At 46.3% G+C, this 20829-nt stretch overlaps 1 protein-coding gene across 2 annotated transcripts in view; it reads left to right on the top strand.

Annotated features, from left to right (window-relative positions):
* PTPN4 (protein tyrosine phosphatase non-receptor type 4) overlaps positions 1–20829 on the top strand; it is a 2055941-nt gene that overhangs the window by 1832361 nt on the left and 202751 nt on the right. For both annotated transcript variants that reach the window (XM_069616750.1, XM_069616749.1), the window contains one exon: positions 13842–13970. In XM_069616750.1, coding sequence (XP_069472851.1) covers positions 13842–13970 — 129 coding nt within the window. The remainder of the gene's footprint in view (positions 1–13841; positions 13971–20829) is intronic.

The following is a 20829-nucleotide window of genomic DNA, read 5'->3' as shown; positions in this document are numbered from 1 at the left end:
CTCCTTGCACTCCTGACACTTACTCTCCAACCTCCTCCTCCAGCCCCACTTCTTCCTGCTTTCGCATCAGCACTCTCCAGTATCTCTCCTCCCCCGTCTCTAAATACCCACACCACTATGGGGTAAAGATAGGATTGGTTAGTGTGGCATAACATGCAAATGTTTTGCTCCTACTGTGGCCCTGCCCCTCCTGCATAGAAATGCAGTATGAGTCTTTATGTTCGCCGGCCACCATTTTGGATTCCCATACTGCCCGTGCATGTAGTGGGGTTGCTGTAGCGAAGCTCGGAGTATCATGGTTAATCCTGATGTGGTTTAACCGTGTGCACGGTTCTGAAGGCTTCTCTGTGCAAAAGTTCTTGTAAGTGTTTTTACTTTCATTCTATCACTGTATGTAGAGCTTTGTGACCCTGCCTTCACTCCAGGTCCTCCTTGAAGGTGAGGGCACTCACTAATCCTCTATGGACATATTTTGGGTGCAATTCCTTTGCAGGAACACTGGGAATGTAAAGGAGTCTATCCTAACTAGACGCTACTCTTATAGGGGCATTTGGTGATGAGCCCCTGCCAAATAATCTGCTCCAAATCTCCAAGAGCCAAGCCAAGGGAACTGCATCACACTGAAGGTCTGTAACCCGGGTTAGGATCCACCTTTGCCCATTGCTGCGCGTTGGTAACCTTACACATTCTTTCTATTTAGTTTGCTTTTTCACTATTCAACGATATGCTGATATCCTTAATGGTGGTTGGTGTGCAGACTAATACAACTGTATACGTTGGAGAGAAAATATTGTGGAAAGCACATCCAGAATAACCAAACTCCCCATAAAATACAAAGGTAATAAGACCGTTCTGGTTCAGGTGGGAAAGAGATTCTTAAGGCCAGTTAACTAGTTTCTACTACCTGGCCTGTCTGACAAAGAACTAGTCATCTCTTGCCACGGTGCAGTCATGACTCGCAGGAGAAGGGCAAACTGATCATGGTGTCTTCTTAAATGGCAACACTCCATTCTCCAGTTGCCTAGAAGTGACTTATCTATCCCACACAGTAGACTTGAACACGCATCCCATTCCCTAATGGCACTAATTTCAGAGTCTCATCCAGTGATAGTGAGGTAGCTGAAAATGCTCCCTTGCACACTAATGGCGAGCATCAGTTACTACTAAGGGACATAAAGTATAGCCTCATTTATCCACTCCATCTCACTGAGCTTAACCCACTTGCACAGGAGAGTCAAGACAAAATTCAAAAAAGTCACTTGCAAAGCCAAAAAGACTATAGGACCCAGAGACAATCTGAATGTAGGTTCAATTAACATCAGCATGAATGTATACTCAACCTACTCCCTCATCCAAACATGGATGGCAACCAATGGCCTGTGCCTAAATGATGAAAAAACAGAGATCTTGCTGGTAGGGCCCACTTCAGTGACAAAAAACCTCAGTCCCTAATATCTGAACTTTAACATTGACAATCTACAGATACCGGTCCCAACCCGGGTGAAGACTCTAGGCATCTACCTACACTCCACGCTCACTATGACACGCCAAGTAAATGCCATCGTGACATCAGCTGCCTACACCTCAAAGCTTATTAATGCTGCTAGATCATTCCTTGCCCCAGCCAACTGCCTCACAATTGCAAGAGCCATCATCGGAGCAAGATTGGATTATTGCAACACCCTATTTGCAGAGACCTCTGCATATAACATTCACAAACTACAAGTTATCCAAAATAATGCCATTCGAGCGGTTGTCAACATTCCCAAAAGAGAGCACTTCACTGAATCGAGAAGAAATACCGATTGGCTCCTGATTAAGGAAAGGATAATTTTCAAAACACTTGCAATCACGCACCGATGCCTTTCCAACTCTGCTCCCCCCTACCTGTCTAAAAGCTTTGTGAAAGCTCAGTCCATCAGACCTACCAGGAGGGCATATGCAAATACACTTGTCCTGCCCAAATCAAAGCGAGCCAAAAGTAGTGGAGCTAGCTTCCCGACCGTTGCCTCCTGTCTTTGGAACGCACTCCCACCATATCTGAGGGAGGAACAATCGTACTAGGCATTCAGAAAAGCCTTAAACTGGCTCTTTAACTAAGGATTACAACTGAGATTAAATTGTCTGCTTTGCCTGATCTGATCACCTGACATGTCTTCCCTATGTAAGTCTAACTGGTTGTAACAGCACCTTGATGCCTCAGGGTTTTGTGTGCTTAATAAATGTAAAAATAAATAAATAATCTAGATCGAATCAGTATCTCGGAAATGTGTTTCACATAGAAGTGTACCACTCTGCTAGATACTTTACTACAAATGTGCTCCAGAATTCACTAAAAAAACGAAGACTCGTAAACTGGTTGTGGTGTTGTATGATTGTTTCTCCAGCATGGGGTCTGGCATGGATTCACATGCTCATGAATATTCCCTGTCGTCCGGCTGGTAATCCTCGGTAAAAGAAAAAACAGTTTCACTTTCACTTAAAAACTGTATTTCTCCTCTAAACCAATCACTGTCCTCTGGGTCATACTGCCCCCATCCAATGACTGTCCTCTCCCTAAGCCCCTCCTCTGGCAGCCATCTTCAGATTTTTACTGCATGCTTCAGTGTTGGGAGTCCTCGAGTTTGCTCTCTGAGCTATTTGTATGTTTTTTTGTGTTTTTCGACGGAAAAAGTTATATTTTTGTTTCAAAGAAGCCCATGGGCTCTTTTTTTCATCTGCCGACAGCGGGGACCCGTTGTCAGTGAAGTTCTTTGTTACTCAAGGGTGAAGATCGTCGAAGATTCTACAAGGCCTTTGGGCCTACTTCGTGCCCTCCGACCATAACTAAGGAGAAGGAGGGAAGGTCCCTCTTCAGGCCCTGCACCAAATGCAAGCTATGGGACGTGTTTGTGGAGGACATGCACCTGCAATGCCTCTACTGCTTGCACCCGGACCACAAGGAGGTAGAATGCAAGATATGCCTCAGTTTTATCCAAAAAGATAACAGACAGGCGTAGTAGGCTGGAGGCATGGCTTAACACCAAGGCCTCTGACCCATCCTCCGAGCAGGGTCATGCCTCACCCAGGACTGGCCGTGGGCGCCTCATCCGTGGGGGCCCAAGATAAGGCCAAGAACCGCAAGTCCGAGTCCACCGGGTTTGCCGTGGAAGTGGGTCCCAAGGTGGATAGGGCGCGATCAACATCACCTTCCGCCTCTATTGGCAGCCTACAATCGAGCTCCTCTTTGAAGAGAAAGTCATCTACCCAGGCTAAGCTACGTGAGAAATCCGAGAAGCCGCGGACGGAGGAGAAGAAGGCCAAACAGCCTAAGCAGGCTCGACCGGCACAAACTAAGACCTCATGGGTGACTCCATCAACGACTGCTACTGCCACGACAGCTAAGTGCGCTGATCCTGGGAGGGTAGCTTCCACAGCTCAGTGTCCCCACACCCAAGGCGCAACACCACCGCACTGACTTTGGCGAAGTCTGCAGGCATGCCAGAAGGGGTAAAACTGGCTCAGGATGCGGTTCAAGACCCTCGGGGGGAGGAGGGGTAGAGTGGGGGAGAGGAGGCCCTGAAACAGCCCTCCCAGGCCGTCACCCAAACCATGGAGGTCTCATCCACGGACGATAAAGACCAGGAGTCCCTACATATACAGTCCATGAGGACGTTGAAGAGGACGGCGGCGACAAAAGACCTAGTTTTCCTGATCTGCCTTCTCAGCCGAGGGGCATTTCCTTGGATATTCTGTCGACTTTACACACCTTGGTGTCAGAAATCCAGATGAGGGTTCTTCCGGCTCCGGTACCTGTGGTCCCCCAGGTCCCTGATAAACCTCCAGGGAAGAAGAGGAAGCGTCATCCGACACCCCATTTCAATTTTCCCCTCCACGTCGGGTACCTTCTCCCCAAGCAGACCCAGATACAGGTTCAGGGATGGATACAGCCACGACGACGGATGATGAGGATATAGTCGCAGCGGATGGTGAATCTCCACATTTGGATGCTCCACATAAGGTGCCCTCACCGGATGAAGTGATCGTTCCACTCCATGATAACCACAGCCTCCCAGCTATTCCAGCTGGTGCCCGAGGAAACCAATAAGGAGGGCTTCTTGTACCAGAGGCGCAAGGCCAAGACAAAGACTATCATGGCGATGCCCCTTCTTGACAATGTTTGGGATGAGGGCCTGGACCTCATTAAGAACCCTTGCATGGCTCCAGCCCAAACGGATAGGATGGAGAAGAAATATAGGGAGTTGGACTTTGCACCCAAGTGCCTGAGGTCGCAGCCATCGCCAGACTCAGTGGTATTGGTGACCGCGAGAAAAAGGTCGGCCAACCCGTCCTCGCTCCCTCCGGACAGCGAGGGGAAAAGGATGGACGCCATGGGAAAGAAGGTGATTTACACTGCGGTGTCCACTATCAAGGCGGCCAACGCACTAGCGATCCTGGCCAGGTACGACAGGGAGTTGTGGTGCAAGCTGGGGCCGATTCTGGTGTTTCTCCCCGACGATAAGAAGATGGAGGCAATTGCTCTCTTCCAGGAAGTTAAAGTGGCATCTGATCCACACCATCACAGTGGCATTGGATGTTGCCAACACGGGGTTCCTACAAATGGGGAACAGTGTCTGCCTTCATCGCCAAGGGTGGTTGAATGCCATGAATTTCCGTCAGGAGGTCCAGGCAAAGGTGCGGGACATGCCCTTCGACTGAGAGAATCTGTTTGGGGAAGTTGTCGACTAGTCCCTCCAAGCCATCAAAGCAGATACGGAGACGGCCCGTTCCCTGGGCACTCTCCAGCATTACCGCTCTTCTTTTCGCTCCTCCAGGGGAAAGTCGAGCAGGTCTTCCAAAGGTTTCTCCACTTCGTACCGATAGCCTTCCAGATCCACAATGCAGGAAGCCTACAGAGGACGTTCCCAGGCCTGCAGTAGCGGAGGACAGCATCGCCGTTGCCCGCAGGGCAGGATGTCTGCGCCAAAGCAAGCCTCAACTGACCGGGACGTTGGGCCCCCACTCGTACACCCCGCTGGGAGGCTGGCTGACGAAGTTAGCGAGTGGAGAAAGATCAGCACTGACAGATGAGTACTGGACGCTGTTGCCCAAGCACACACCCTGGAGTTTCAACACGGGTGTCTGCGGATCCCTCCGGTTACCCGTAAGGAGCAGCACATCCCTCAGCTGGAAGAGGTACGGGCCATGCTGCGAAAAGGGGCGATAGAGCTAGTTCCCCAACAGCTCTGGGGCTCCTTAGTCTATTCCAGATGCTTTCTGGTCAGAAAAGACAGAGGGCTGGAGGACCATCCTAGACCTACGACATCTGAACAAATACCTAAAGTCCCAAAAGTTAAGGATGGTCACGCTGCAACACGTGCTCGGCCAACTGGAAAAAGGAGGCTTCTTGACATCATTGGACCTGGAGGGCGCCTACTTCCACGTCCCCATTCACAAAAAACACCAGAAGTTTCTACATTTGGTGGTGCAGGGACAGCACTACCAGTTCAAGGCTCTACCTTTTGTCTTGAAGTCGGCCCGCAGAATGTTCACGAAATGCCTGGCACCAGTGGCAGCCCATCTACATCTATAGGGCTGTTTTAGAGCCAATCCAGTTTGCCAGCTGTCACCTTCATTCCGCCTTCTGGGCCTCATGGCATCCTGCATCTTTCTGGTGCCAGAGGCCAGACTGAGAGTGCGTTCTCTGCAGTGGCTGCTACGGAGTCCGTGGTCACAGTACTTGGGCTGTGTGAAGGGTTTTCTCAGGGTATTGATGTTGGTGGCCAACTATCGTTCTTGGTGAGCCAGCAGGGACAACATGATGGTAGGGGAGCCCTTCTGGCCTCAGGTCAGAGTGGTCACGGATGCGTCATTGAATGGTTGGGGCGCTCACTGCGACGTCAGCAGGTGAGTGGCCTTTGGTCAGCTATGGAGAGCTGCTGGCACATCAACAGGCTGAAAGCTTTTGCACCCTCTCACATAGGGAAACACATCTTGATCATGATGGACAACACAGTGGCCATGCATTACCTGAACAAGCAGGGGGGTGTCAGCTCGCTGCCCCTATGCGAGCATGTGATGCAGCTTTCCTGGTTGCTTCAGAACCAGATCTCTGTCGCAGCAGTCCATCTGGCGGGGTGGAGAAAGACTGGCGGATGCTCTGAGCAGGCAGAGCACGGTCTCACACGAGTGGGAGGTGTCAGGAAGTTCTCGAGATTTTTTCGCTCTGTGGGGTACCACATCAGTGGATCTGTTAGCAACATGGTCCAACAGGAAGTGCAAACATTTCTGTTCAATGGAATTCCTGGTGAAAGGCGCACTTGGGGAGGATTTCCTGGTGGAGTGGGTCTTCCCCCGATTCCCATCATCCTGTGGGTTCTCAGGAGGTTGAGGAGGTTTCAAATGATCTTGATCGCCCCAGACTGGACGAGGAGAACATGGTACCCAGAACTTCTGGACTTCTCTCTGGTTGCCTCGGCGGCTGGACCTCCTATCCCAGTCAGAAAGTTGGGTGCTCCGCCCGGACCTAGAGTCCCTCAACCTAAATGCGTGGCTCTTGAGAGGATGATGTATGACCACTGGGACCTCTTGGAAGAGGTACTTGAGGTGCTGTTGGCTGCACGCAGACCATCTACAAGATCGTTGTATGCGTTGTGAGGCAGGCATGGTATCGCAAGTAAGGACACAGATGCAAAAGCATGTTTCAACACCATTATTAATTTTTATTGGGTTGGAGACTTCCTAACTGGCCCTAATTTTATAATGGAAGTAGTCTCTACCATCAAAGTAAAATAAAATGGTCCAACTCAGTCAGTCGAACAAAGGAAAAAGTGTGTGTCAAAAACCTATACTTGCCCTCCCGTTTCACAATAACTAAGTGTGGGAAAATGGATGAAAATAAAGAGTGTATTAAAAGAATGTTGGAATGGCAAGGAATATGGCTCACCACACCCTTCCCCAAGATCAGTTTAATGGGGTTTTTACAAAGTTCCTTCAAGGTGGGTAGTATGCACAGTTCAAAGATCTCTCATAAATCTGTTAGGCTTCCCTCGCCTATTTCATTGTCATTTCAATATGCATCACAGTATCTTCAAGGGATTCTTTCGGGCTTCCCTCACCCGGCTTTAAACGGCTCTGCTTCTCAGAGTTTCACAGGCTACCCTTGCCTGTCTTTAAACACTTGAACATGGCTGAAACACTTTCCAACTAAACAGCTCCGCGTCTCGGAGCTCGGGGAAAACTCCCTTCCCAAACCTTTGTACTTCTCTTGAACAATGTTCACCTGTCCGAGACCTTTGCAACCGTATAGTATTATCACCGCCATGTGGGACCATTCCGACAGCAGTATCACCTTGCCGGAGACCTTCGCAACCGCACAGTATTCTCACCCCTATGCTTGAACACTCTGACAAAATGGTTGCTTTCTTAATCTCTGTGCCTCTTGCAATTGGGTTAGTAGAATGTGCCCTCGGCCACTCTGTTCCTCGTTTCACATAAATATCCATTCCATTTTACATAAGCCTTTCGGGATCTCTGCATGCTCTTTCCCTTGTGCCTTTCCCTTCAATGGCTTTCAACACATTTCACTTTCATTATTCACTGTTCTTTTATCTTTCACGAAGCGTTCAATAATGTGCCTACTCACTTTGTTTCTCATCGGCTCCCTCGCCGGCTAAATACTTTCAAGTTTTCACTTCAATGTCTTCATTCTTCAACAAGTTTTCAACTTGTCATGGTCAGGGTCCTGCCCCTCACACTCCCGGGCAGCTTTGCGGCCCAGGGGAGGAAACGAGCAACTTGCTGGTGCATGGAGGAAAGGGACTAGTCGGCCCCTCGGCTGCCTTCTCCGAAATCTCATGGCTTCTTGGAGACACGGCTCCCTCGACACGCTTTCTCCTCCCTCAACTCGCAGCCTTTCAGCGTCTCTGCATACCATTCTCCCTGGCTTGGTTCTCTGCAGCTCTCTCTAAGCTGCTCCTCTGTCTCGCCATCCAGCTGCCTTCCTTCTTGGGCCCTGCCTTCCTATCTGGGTCTTTCCGTGCTGGTGTGTGAGATTGTGACTGAGTGCCTGATCTTGCCTGGCCTGATTAGTGGGACATGGCCAAAGGCCAGTACATGTTACTAGTGGTAATCTTCCTAGTCTCAGTCTTCCTCTTCCTTGTCTCAGTAGATGGGCTGATTATGAAAAGAGGCGAGTTATGGGAGTTGTAGTATCCCATAAAGGTAGATGGAATATGAGGTAAATAACTATCAGGAAATGGGGGATACCATGTCTCACCTTCCGGTATCTGCTCCCCACTCCCTGAGGATCCCCTACCCAGGTGATCCTCCCTCACTTGTCCACCCCCAGGGTTGGGATCCAATAGCGATGCCCCTTCCTTTGCCACCTGAATAAGATCCCCGGGGACTGAGTCGTGAAACACCTTCAGGTTTTTCACAGCGTGCAGATAGAGAAGGTTTGAAGCGTTGTGCAGGGAAAGTGGGATCGATCTGATTGCTTGCCCCACCACTTCAGTGATGGAGTTCCTTCTGCCACTGCCCTCTTCAGGCCTTGAGGTACAGCCAAAGGTTATTTGGCAGACATGTCTGTTTTCAAAAGGTGCCCGGATCAAGGTTCTTTCTTCACGATCCCGGTTATGGCCCAATTCCTGAAAGGTCTTGTGAATAACTTTCCGGCCCATCCCTTTCGTTGTCCCAAATTGGAACCTTAATTTTGTCTTAACTTTTCTTATGGCGGCTCCATTTGAGCCTATGCACTCCTGTTCTCTAAGAATGCTGGCGCTAAAAACGGTCTTCTTGGTAGCAATCACATCAGCCAGAAGGGTCAGTGAGCTGCAGGCCTTGTCATGCAGGCCTCTCTTTCTCGGTTTCTTTAAGGAGATGGTGTCCTTGAAAGTGCAACCTGGGTTTCTGCCCAAGGTCATGTCGGACATCATCTCCTAGGCCATTGACTTAACTGTTTTCTACCCTCCTCCTCACCCTTCTAATGAAGAGGAGCGGTTCCACAGGTTGGACCCCCAAGAGGGCCGTTAGTTTCTGTGTGGCAAGAACATCTTTATTCAGGGTCATCATTAATGTCTATCGGAATGGAACCATCATGGTTCAGGGTCCTCAACCCAACCTTCCTTTCTTTGACAGGCTCCTACCTCACCTCTCAAACCTTACCACTCACACTGGACTGGCTACCTTGCTTGCTGTGCCTTCCTCATCCTCTGTACAGGCTCCCTTTCCTGCTGTGCCTTCCTCCTCTGCACAGCCTCCCTTGCCTACTGTGCCTTCCTCCTCCTCTGCACAAGCTCCCTTGCCTACTGTGCCTTCCTCCTCCTCTGCACAGGCTCCCTTGCCTGCTGTGCCTTCCTCCTCCTCTGCAGACGCCCTTGCCTCACTGCCCCGGCTCCCTTGTCGACCTTGGCTCCTCCGCCGACCTCCACTATCCCTCTGGCTCTCTTTCCACCCTCGGAGGGGGTGGTGGGGAGACTACCGACTCTGACCTGGCTGTCCTTAAACGCAAGTGTATGGCAGCTGAGCAGAAATGGAATTTGTCTGGAGGATCCTCTGACAAACTGGCCTTCCGCCACCTTCAAAGGCAATATCGACTCTGCATCCACACCAAGAAAAGAATTATTATTCAAGCCTGCATCTCAGCAGCATCAAACAACACGGCCGAATATTTCAAAGTCTGTAAGGAACTGACCAATCCTGCAGCAGCCGCTTCTTCTATCGCACCCACCCAGGACCTTTGCTCTGCCCTGGCTGCACAATTCACCACAAAAACCCAAGACATCCTCTCCTCTCTCACTCCCACACCACATCATACACCAACACCTCTGGAGCCTCCCTTGGCTCCTCCACCACTTTTCCTCTCTTCCCTCACTCCCATCACACCTGATGAGGTCGCCAGACAAGTCCGGTCTATGAAGGCCGGTGGACCCATGCCCCTCCAAAACCATTAAGGACATCCTTGACTCTCTCGCTCCAGACTTGGCTGATCTCTGCAATCTCTCTTTTGTCATTGGAGTTTTCCCAACCTCTCTTAAGCATTCCCTTGTGCACACTCTGCTTAAGAAACCTTCTGCTAACCCCTCTATTCCGGCAAACTACTGCCCCATCTCTATTGCCCCTTTCCTTGGCAAACTCCTGGAGAAGGCAGGGGTTGAAGGAGAAATTACTTACCGTAATGTTCTTTATATGGATTGTCCTCCCACAGATTTGTCATCACCCTCCCATCCAGCCCTGCTAAACAAGTGCCTGTATTGCATGTTGACTGTCTGCTTATTGTGGGAATTGCAGATGTTTCTAATTCGGCTTTTTGCCATTCTGATGTGTGATTCACTACACCTTCTAACAGTCCTGTTACTCATCCAGTTGTGTTCCCTTTTTTCTTTTGGTATCAGTTTGGCTGTTGACAGTCTCTTTGGTCTTCCTACGCAGTGGCTGAGCTTGGGTGCTAAGGGGTGGGAAGAGGTACGGGGCGTTGTGATGCAGTATCTGTACGGCGACCGGTGAATTAAGTCAAGACTGATCGACAGCCGAGTCGAGGTGCACTACGTCCCCCTGTTGAAATGTTTTCCGAGCAGCCGACACTGGGTGAGATATCTATCTGATGAGGAATCTGCGGGAGAGGAATCCATAGAAAGAACATTACGATAAGGAATTTCAATGGATTGCTTTTCTCCCGCAGATTACTCATCTGATAGATATCCTCATCCAGCTCTGCTGCTTGGGAATTTTTTTTGACTGGGTGCGTAGTGGACCTCCACTCTGTTGTCGATCCGTCTTGTTTAGTGCTCGATCGTCGGCTCCAGACGTAATGTCAGGCAGTGTATAAATACCACGTCACTATGCCCCATGCTTTAGTTCCTTTTTTCCGCGCGCTTGCACGCTGCATCAGGAACTTTACTTTGAGTTTTCACTCAACGTTTCTTGACAAAAAGTGTCTATTTTCTTCAAAACCTCGACCGTGTGCCTACTCACTGGATTTTGGGCTTCAAAAGATGCACTGACTGCCAGTCCAAAATGTCGATGACCGACCCTCACATTTGTCTGTGGTGCTTGGGTGCGAGTCACGACACGGAGGCCTGTGCCTCGTGTTTGAAAATGCAGTTCAAATCCCTACATGAGAGAGCCACGAAACTTGCTTTGAACTGGTCGTCCTCTAATTTGCCGCCACTGTCACTCGTCCGGTCTTCGAGGCCAAGATGGAGGACCCCATCCCCGAAAAGGGGAAAGAAAAGCATCGCCGAAAAATGAAGACGTGGTCCCATTCAAGAAGCCATTCTTCGTCGTCTTCCAAGGGGCACAGTGGGGGATGCATTTCTGGTGGACTCGACCTTCCCTCTCCACTACACTTTCCCCCTGATTCCAGTAATTCCTTGGATTCTCAGTAGGTTGAATAGATTTCGAACAACCATTATCTTAATCGCCCCGGATTGGGTGAGGAGAACGTGGTATTCCAATCTCTTGGATCTGTCCATCTGTCCACCTCACTGGTTGCCTCAGTGTCTGGATCTCCCAACCCAGTCGGAAGGTCGGGTGTTTCACCCAACCCCAGATTCCCTCAACCTACATGCGTGGCTCTCGAGAGGATGAGATATGATGATTGGTACTTATCTGATGAGGTTCTTGAGGTGTTAGTCTCCAAGATCTCTGTACGCGTGCAGGTGGAGAAGATTTGAGGCGTTGTGCAGTCGGCATGAGATTGACCCCCATCTCTTGCCCCACCACTACAGTGATGGAGTTTCTTCTGTCACTGGCCACAGTGGACCTTCAGGTTACCACAGTCGAGGGATATTTGGCGCCCTTGTCAGTGTTCAAAAGGTCCCCGGATCAGGGTTCTTTCTTCACCCAGTCATGGCCTAATTCCTGAAAGGCCTTTTCAGTTAATTCCCGCCAATCCCTTTTGTTGTCCCTGTTTGGGACCTTAATCTGGTCTTGACATACTTGATGGCAGCTCCGTTCGAGCCCATGCATTCAGGGTCCTTAAGGCTGCTGTCGTTTAAAACAGCCGTCTTTGTTGCAATCACTTACGGCCGGATGGTTAGTGAGTTGCAGGCATTGTGCTGCAAACCTCTGTGCCTACATTTTTTTAAGGAGAAAGTTTCTCTTAAAGTGAGGCCTAAAACGTTTTCCGAGTTCCACCTTTCTCACTCCATTAATCTGCCTGTCTTTTACCCTCCTCCACATACCTCGAAAGAGGAAGAGCGGTTCCACAGTCTTGATCCCAAGCGAGCCTTAAGCTTTTATGTCGCTCGAACATCTGAGTTTCGGAAGACCAATCAGTTATTCGTGGTCCATTCTTTGTCCCTTAAGGGGTTGGCTGTGACAAAGCAGGCCCTATCAGTCGGCGGGCAGGAAACGTCCTCCCAGCATCAGGGCACACTCAATGAGAGGGGTTTCAGCTTCTACAGCCCTCCAGAGAGGAGTTCCTGTTAAGGACATATGTCATGCGGCCACATGGTCATCCTTGTACACATTTACCAAGCATTAGTCTCTTGATGTTGCATGCAGGGCCGATGCACCATTTGGTAGAGCAGTTTTGCAAAATCTGCTTGTATAGCACTTTCTGCCCTCCTCCGTGTCCTAACTGCTTGGGGAGTCTATCAGATGAGGAATCTGCAGGAGAAAAGCAATCATTGAAGGAGAAATTACTTACTGTAATGACCTGAAAGATGGGAAACATTTCAAGCAAGGAAGGTGTTGTGAAAACCTAAGTGGAAGTGAATCTGGTGCCAAGATCTTTGATCCCCAGTGTCAGTGAGCACATTGTCACAAGTAAATATTGTTTGCTCCCTTTGTTTGCTGATTTTGGGGTTCAGGCAATTTTGTATTGCCAGTGAAATATTAATCCCTACTCAACCCCCTGAAATATTGAGAATACAACAGGCTACTCTCCACATGCTTCAGAACAAAAAAGCAAACATAGGATAATTTGAGCAGGTTTATTGACCAAATCACCGCAAAGGCCATCTAAATTGCTCGATCTGCATTTTACATTTTGCAAATGGGGGTCTACCATGTACTCCTGATCCCTGCAAATAGCAAAGAATAAAACGACACTGCAAGTGCAATGTGCAGTGCAATGCACATGCTGCACTAGCTTGTACAGTTCATGCATGGAACTATCCAGTGTCAATAGTTTGTAAGTAAAAGGAGTACTACTCTCACTGCAGTGCTACCCAGAATAAAGCAGACGGTTTACAATTGGCTAGAAACTGAATAACCCAGGAAGAATTCAGTGGAATTGAGGGGGCATGAGACATGCCGTTGATGCATACCTGAATACATTTTTGATACCATTATTGCCAATGTCTGAGGAAGTTGGTCTGGAATTCCTTAACACCCCATGTAGTTGTTTGTAGATTAGGTTGTTAAATTCTGTTCCAGGGGGATTTCACTACACAAGGATTCTGTGGGAGGTATATTCTTATAATAAAAAAAGTCCTCTGTATGTAGTTGGTTCTTTCAATGGGCCTAAAATATTTGTCTCTGTTAAAACAACTTCTTTTGTTAGGAATTTGACTAACTCTGATTTTAGGTTTGCTGGATACCATCCATGTCTCAGGATAGTAACATGTGTTTGAAGAAACTGATGTCATGGTAGGTTCTTTGCTTAGACACTGGTCTCAGAAAAATTGATTAATAGATCAATTTTACAAAAACATTTGCTATTTATTAGGCAAACAGTGAATGACTTGACAAATTGCATATTTGTCCACTTTGTAATGGCAAAGAGGTTTCCCATTAAAGGTAATTTTGGGTATGGTACAAATTTGTTACATCGTGTTAAGGAAGATTTGTGTGTTACAAAAAATAAAAAGGTAATTTTGTTGCCTCTTCAATAACAATCCTTTTTGAAAACCCAGGTTAAGTGCCACCAGTACTGGCCAGAGCCTTCAAGAAGTTCTTCGTTTGGAAATTACCAAATTACTTGCCAAGCAGAAGAAGGCAATCCAGCCTACGTCTTTAGAGAAATGACTCTAACTGATTCAGAGGTAGGAGGGACGTTTCAGCTGTCTGCATTTAATTTATTGGTTTAAATATGTTCATATGCAGTAACAAACTCTTATAATGCAGTGAATTGTTTTGTAGATTAAAAACAGGATGTGTTGTGACTACAAAGAAAACTGTGAATACTCTTTGAATATCTCTATAATCCAATTCTCTTGTTTGTAATGAAATATTCCCCACCCATGGTTTAAATCTGGCTAAAAAGAGAACTGAACTAGAGCACTAACGTTTTAGATATTTGTTAGTGAACTTTTTGACGAACCAGTGCATAGGTGAGAAGTTGGGTGACGATGGGGATGGGCTGTATGGTACACGGGATGGTCATAACCGGAAACGCGCCAGCACAGGGCCATTATGGCAAGAACAAAGTTATGGCAGAAAAAGTCACGAGTCCACAGCGCTTATACAGTGATTAAGAAAATAAACATCAAGGCTGCGGGTATCTGGGCGGTGTGGGTGTACTGCCAATACACATGCACAGGAATAGTTGAAGAAAAACAAAGATGTTCCCAGTCTCACTGTGCCAAGAAATTATAATTAGTTGTTTGTGCAAAGAAAAGCCTTTATTGTTTGTGCGAAGAGAAGCCTGACGCGTGTTTCAAGCTGTGTACAGCTTTTCATCAGAGGCTTAGGTTGCAGCAATAAGAACTCCACATTTAGAGTAGGACAATGCCAGATACAGTTCTCAAAATGCCTCGCAGTTGCGGAAAGCTCAATGACCGCTTGTTTCAGTCTACTCGTGTTACCATTGCACCTGGTAACACGAGTAGACTGAAACAAGCGGTCTTTGAGCTTATTGCTGCAACCTAAGCCTCTGATGAAAAGCTGTACAGAGCTTGAAACACGTGTCAGGCTTCTCTTCGCACAAACAATAAAGGCTTTTCTTTGCACAAACAACTAATTATAATTTCTTGGCGCAGTGAGACTGGGAATATCTTTGTTTTTCTTCCATTATGGCAAGGCCTGAATGAGCTCCCTGAACGGAAGCATGACACGAGCATCCATTGACAAGCAGGAGGCAAAAAGATTACTAAACACCACTCCTTGGAGAAACAAGCTGTGTAACAGGTAATTCTCCTAGAAATTAAGACTTTGAATCAGAGCAAAGTCTCAAATAAAGTCTTGATCGAGCAGATGAGGCTTCTGTACCCATTTGGACCATCAAGCAAAGCACATTGAAGAGAATTGAAGAAAATGAGAGGCTTGTTGGTGCAGCAGGAGATAATTATGAAACATTACCCAACTCAGCATAGTAGTTAAGGAAATCTGCAGCTGAATGTGAAGGTTGAAACCAAGAAAATGTATTATGCTACACTAATGTGCATGTAGTAGCCTGCTGGATAAATTGGCGGCATGAAAAACTAGGTGTACTCTGTGCTGAATACATCCCAATTGATTGTTACCTTCACATCCAGGTCCCAAACTCATGAATCGAAACAGATTCAGGATTATATTGGTCCGAGTTCCTGTTTTTCCAACATAGAGAAGGTGATGTCAATGTAGAGCCAAAAGAGAGGTGGTGTATGAGCATAGTGCCATAACACAGCTACTTCTCGATTGAAGTATACAAGCCTTGCAGTGACTAGTGCAACATTTTCAGTGCACTGCGAGGTTCCAGAAAATGCTAATCTCTGAAATTTTCTCCACCTTCAATCTCTACCATCACAACATGTGACATAGGTTTGAAGCTCAAAAAGAAGTTTGGTCCTTCTTCCGATTACAGGTTGTCATTATACTAATAAGATTTGTAACTTAGTTTTCCCGAGGCTGCTTTATTTATTACAAGCGCTCCCCATTTGAAAGGATTCTTTCCTCCCACGGATTCCTCATCCATGATTAGCCTAAACCCAGCGCAGCCGTTATTCTGAAACTTTTCCACCACCAGGGAGCACAGCTCAGCTCCGCCCAACTCCTCTATGCGCTCTGCGCCCGTTCCTTTTTTCCATGCACTCGGTTCACTACTTTGGAACACGCTTGTTGAGATTCTATTTTCTTTTCTCAATGATGCCATGCCTTCTCCGTCAAAGGCCTCAGGCTTCAAGCTGTGTGCAGAATCAGGCCAGTAAATGTCTGTCTCGGATCCGCACCAGATTTGTCTGTACCGCTTGGGCGAGTACATGACACCAAAGCTTGCAGGTCATGCCAGTCCATGCACCCGAAGGCCCTCTGGGAAAGGGCAACGAAGATCTTCTCATTAGTCCACAAGGCAAACGGTAAGGCTCCTAAGGAAAACAAGAAGCAGCATCAGAAAAGGTCCCGCTCTCCGAGTGAGTCCTCACAACGACATTAGTCTTCCTCTTCGGAGAAGAAGAGGCACTGCTCCAGGAAGTCCTCTGAGTGTACGGCACAGGTACCTTTTCTAACCCAATGCTCCACGCCTGAGGAATGGGAGAACTTCCGCCTGAAGATGTTGGACATCTTCACAAAGACGCCAGCGGCTGCGGCCTCGGTGCCTGTGGCACAGGTGACGTCAGCTTCGGATATGGCACCACACGGTCCCACCACGTCTGATACGACTGCAAGGGACCACTCCCACACGCCTAAGTTCTCAGCCCCGGACCAGAGACCGAGGTTTGTTTGCACCAGTAGACCCCACCTTCGGAAGTGACAACCTCTGAGACGGCGTCCTCTTCGTTGCCACCATTGCTGTGGCCACCACGGCTCCGCAGGAGTACGTTCCACTCCATAATGATGCCTTTCATGTCAAAGATGTAGGACATCTATGATGAGGAGGACAATCGGGTCCCCATTGGGCTGGAGCCTATGGGTTCTAGGGAGGTAAGGGATGTTGTGGAAACATTCAGTGGGTCAGGTGAGGACGTGCTGGGCCTGGCAGAGGACCTGCAGGGGGCCAGTCACCTTGACACCACTGCAGATGGGCATTGTTAGGCAGAATCCAGGGCAGTTCCCTTAGGGAGCACTACCCCAGATTAGGACTACAAGTGAGAGCAATAAATCGCCTTTAGTATCAGTCTGTACCACAAAGATTTAGTTGGTAGCTGTGGCTGAGCAGTAAGACTTATCTCAAGAGGGACATGAGCAGTATTCAGGGTTGACACAACAGGTATGATAGTACTATGGAGCAAGGAAACACTGACCAAAGTTTTGTATTAAAAAGAGAATATATATTTATTTAAACACTTCTAAGTCAACACAGAGATCACAGTTAATAAAGTAAGTTGGGTTTAGTCAAAAGAAAAGCATATACAACTCCCTATTCAATTGTAGACAAGTTTGCGGTATAGTGAAAACTGAGCAAAACGGCACAGTGAAAACCTACTACAAATGGCACTCTACCAATTCACCGAAAGGGAGGGAAAGTACAAGTTAAACCGAAATATCTTCATACACCCCCTAGCAACTCTTCCCTGAAGTTTTGTGAACAAGTAATGCACAGTAACACTTTAACCAAAAGACAAGTGAATGAAAACTGAGCAAAATGGCACTCCACAAGTTAAAACAGTAGGAAGGAAGAGGGGTTTAGAAGATTTAGGTGCATAAACATATTTCTCATTGAAAACTAATCTAGTGAGAGCAGATCTAACAAATCAGCCAGAGTCAATAGGCCTGTGCCAGAGTCAGTGGTACAGGACCAAGAGCTTAGGAGCAAAAATGTTCTTGTAGCTGCAGTCAAGTCTTTAGTAGAAAACTTTTGACGAGGTAGATGCAAGGCGAAAGACAATGTTGAGAGAGGGCGGCCGACCCCACAAGTAGTTAAAGGATTTAAAACACCTTTAGGGCTACCACAGAGAAAGGGCGGCCTGGCAGAACAATGTACCTTAAACGTGGAGAAGTGGCTCCTGCGGTGGCGGTTGTTCCTGGTAGTTCCTGCAGGTGGAGGGGTCCAACAGAGGAAGAGAGGCTCTCGTCGTGGAGGAAGGTTCGAGTCGCTGCACTACTCAGGGATGAAAATAAAAAAAATAAAAAAATAAAAAAAGTGTCTAAACTTAAAGACACTCCCGTCCCCTGCACACCTTACAAGCTGAAATAAATCAGTCAAATTTCATAACATTTGCACTTTTATATATAGAAAGAATTGTCAATTTAGAACATAGGTAACAAAATATCTTCATAAAAGTACAGAAAAAAGCTATCAACTGACTTCCAATATGGCCAGCATGAAAAACAAATCAAACCAGACAAAGAAATAAGCTCCCAATTTTGAACTGCAGCTTCAAGCTCTACGCGTTTCGGGGACTATCCCCTTCTTCAGGAGCAAAAATATCTGCAAGTATAGATATATATACAATTAGAGGACATCTCACATATCATTAAAAGTTTGGACAAACTAAACACATTAAATAAAGAGAATACATTAAATAATTATGTACACATAAATCGAACCACAATTCTACATAGCATACACAAGTGGTTGTATATTCACAGTGGTACAACTGGTATGGCTCCAAATGTAAATCTCAAAATGCATTAAAACCTAAAACACTTATTTGTATGTACCTCACAGTGGGAATGTTGTCAAAGAAAATAGAGTCTCTGTCTGTGCATCTGTCTGTGCACGACGTACACATAACCAGGATCCCTGCGAATACTCCTGCCGTCCTCAACAAGTGAAATGTGATTGCCGAACTCTGGAATACCAAAGTATATCTATCAGCTCCAATTACACGTAATTAAATCACCAAACCTTAATGACTAAACAACTAGTTCAAAAAACACCTATTACTCATTGGCAACTAATCTGTGCAGCTCAACGATCACCAAAATCCACAACCTTGTGCCACCACCTCATCTTTGTGCCAACACATCAACTTAACACAGAAAGTTAAAAAGCCCAAATCCTCAAAGAAAACCCAAAATTTAAAATGTGCAACTCTTCCAACATATATTATTTACCTAAGGCAAATCAATAGCCAATCCAATCCAAATTCAGGACTTCCAGTACTCCGCATCCAATGTAAAGCATCCTGCTGATTATAGATATGTATAATGCAACTAAAAAACAAACACAAAATATACCATTTACAAACTAACACCACCTTTCCAATACAAACATAAATAAATATAAACACATCCACACAGCTTAAACTTACTTCCAGAAGCGCACCTCTTCACCTCAGATTCAACGGCTCCTCTCCAATTTACACGTAACAGATCCCAACCCACAACACACTTCCTGGCTCATTTTATACTGTTTCCTGGTAGTCACATGATAAAGTCACGTGACCCGCCGGCACTGAATACTAAAAGAATGCACAAAACTCCCTGCAACCTGCCAAATACACAGCTAATGCTAACTAAGCACACAGGTACTGAGTGAGTAAATCAAACAAAATAAAAAAGACACCAAAGATAAATGTGTGTGTAGTTAAAAAGGAGATAGACATAGAAGAAAGACTGCATTTTTGAAAAAATAAAAAAATAATAAATAAGTGCCTTAAAACTATTGCTGTCCATCAACCATACTTAACTACGCGGCAAATTCAGAAATAACCAAGTAAACTAGTTATGTACTAAAGATAAATGTGTATGTATTTAAAAAGAAGATAGACATAGAAGAAAGACTACATTTTTGAAAAAATTGAAAAAATAATGAATAAGTGCCTTAAAACAATTGCTGTCCATCAACCATACCTAACTACGCAGAAAGTTCAGAAATAACCAAGTAAACTAGTTATGTACTAATTACCCAAACCCAATAACTACTATTCCATACACCTCTAATGGAACAACCAGTATGTAACACCCGGAAAACACAAATCCCTTAATGTGACCTCAAACTCATATCAATTTATGCATTATGAACTACGCAGCAAATTCAGAGATAACCAAGTAACCTAGTTATGTACTCATTACACAAATCCAATAACTACTCTTCCATACACCTCTAATGGAACAACCAGTATGTAACACCCGGAAGACACAAATCACTCCATGTGACCTCAAACACATATGAATTTATGCATTATGAACGACTTAAACCATTCACCAACCATACCTCGACACCTACACAAAACAATTCAAAGAGAACTCTTCATTGAGCCCTCTTGGAGATAAAGTCCCCAAGAGGTCAATCCAAAACATCTCTCTCTGAGCTAATATTCTCAAAAAGTCACCTCCTCTGGGTGGTTTCTTCACCACTTCCAAAACATTAAACCTCAATTGTGCAATAGTATGTCTAGACATATTAAAATGCCTAGCAACTGAAGATTTCTCATTTTTACACCGTATTTGAGATTTATGTTCAGTCCATCTTTCACGTGCGGATCTGGCTGTCTGTCCAATATACATTAATCCACACGGGCACTTAATGCTGTAAATCACCCCTGTGGATCTACATGTGGCAAAATCTCTAAGAGTGATTTTTTTGCCCGTCTGCGGGTGAAGAATGTATTCTCCTTTAGCCACATTGTTACAATGACTACACGACAAACAAGGAAATGTTCCCTTTTTTTAGTCACCAATGTCATCTGAATTTCCTTCGGGCCTCTTTCGGCTCTCACAACCCTATCTCTCAGGTTCCTACCTCTTCTATACACCATCATTGGTGGAGATGGAAACAATCCCAGAAGTATAGGATCATGATGGAGAATCGACCAGTGTTTATGTATGATTCTTTTAACATGCCAACTTTGTCGAGAGAATTTGGAGTTTTCATCCAAAGCCAATGATTGCTAGTCTGCCATATAGTCAGATATTGCGAATTAAGAGAATTGTTATGGATACTGATGAATTTAAAGTTGAATGTGAGTCGCTCTCTAAAAAATTCTCTGAAAGAGGGTATCCAGTACAACTTTTGAATGAGGCCCAGAACAGAGCGCTCCCGATTGCAAGGGAGCAATTGCTTACACCTAAGGTGAAGAAGGAGTCTGATTCAATTTTGCA

This window comes from Ambystoma mexicanum, chromosome 9, assembly GCF_040938575.1.
Source record: "Ambystoma mexicanum isolate Mex_15411 chromosome 9, UKY_AmexF1_1, whole genome shotgun sequence".
In the NCBI taxonomy this organism is placed as follows: domain Eukaryota; kingdom Metazoa; phylum Chordata; class Amphibia; order Caudata; family Ambystomatidae; genus Ambystoma; species Ambystoma mexicanum.
The sequence above is the reverse complement of the archived record's forward strand: the minus strand, read 5'-3'. Positions and strand labels throughout refer to the sequence as shown.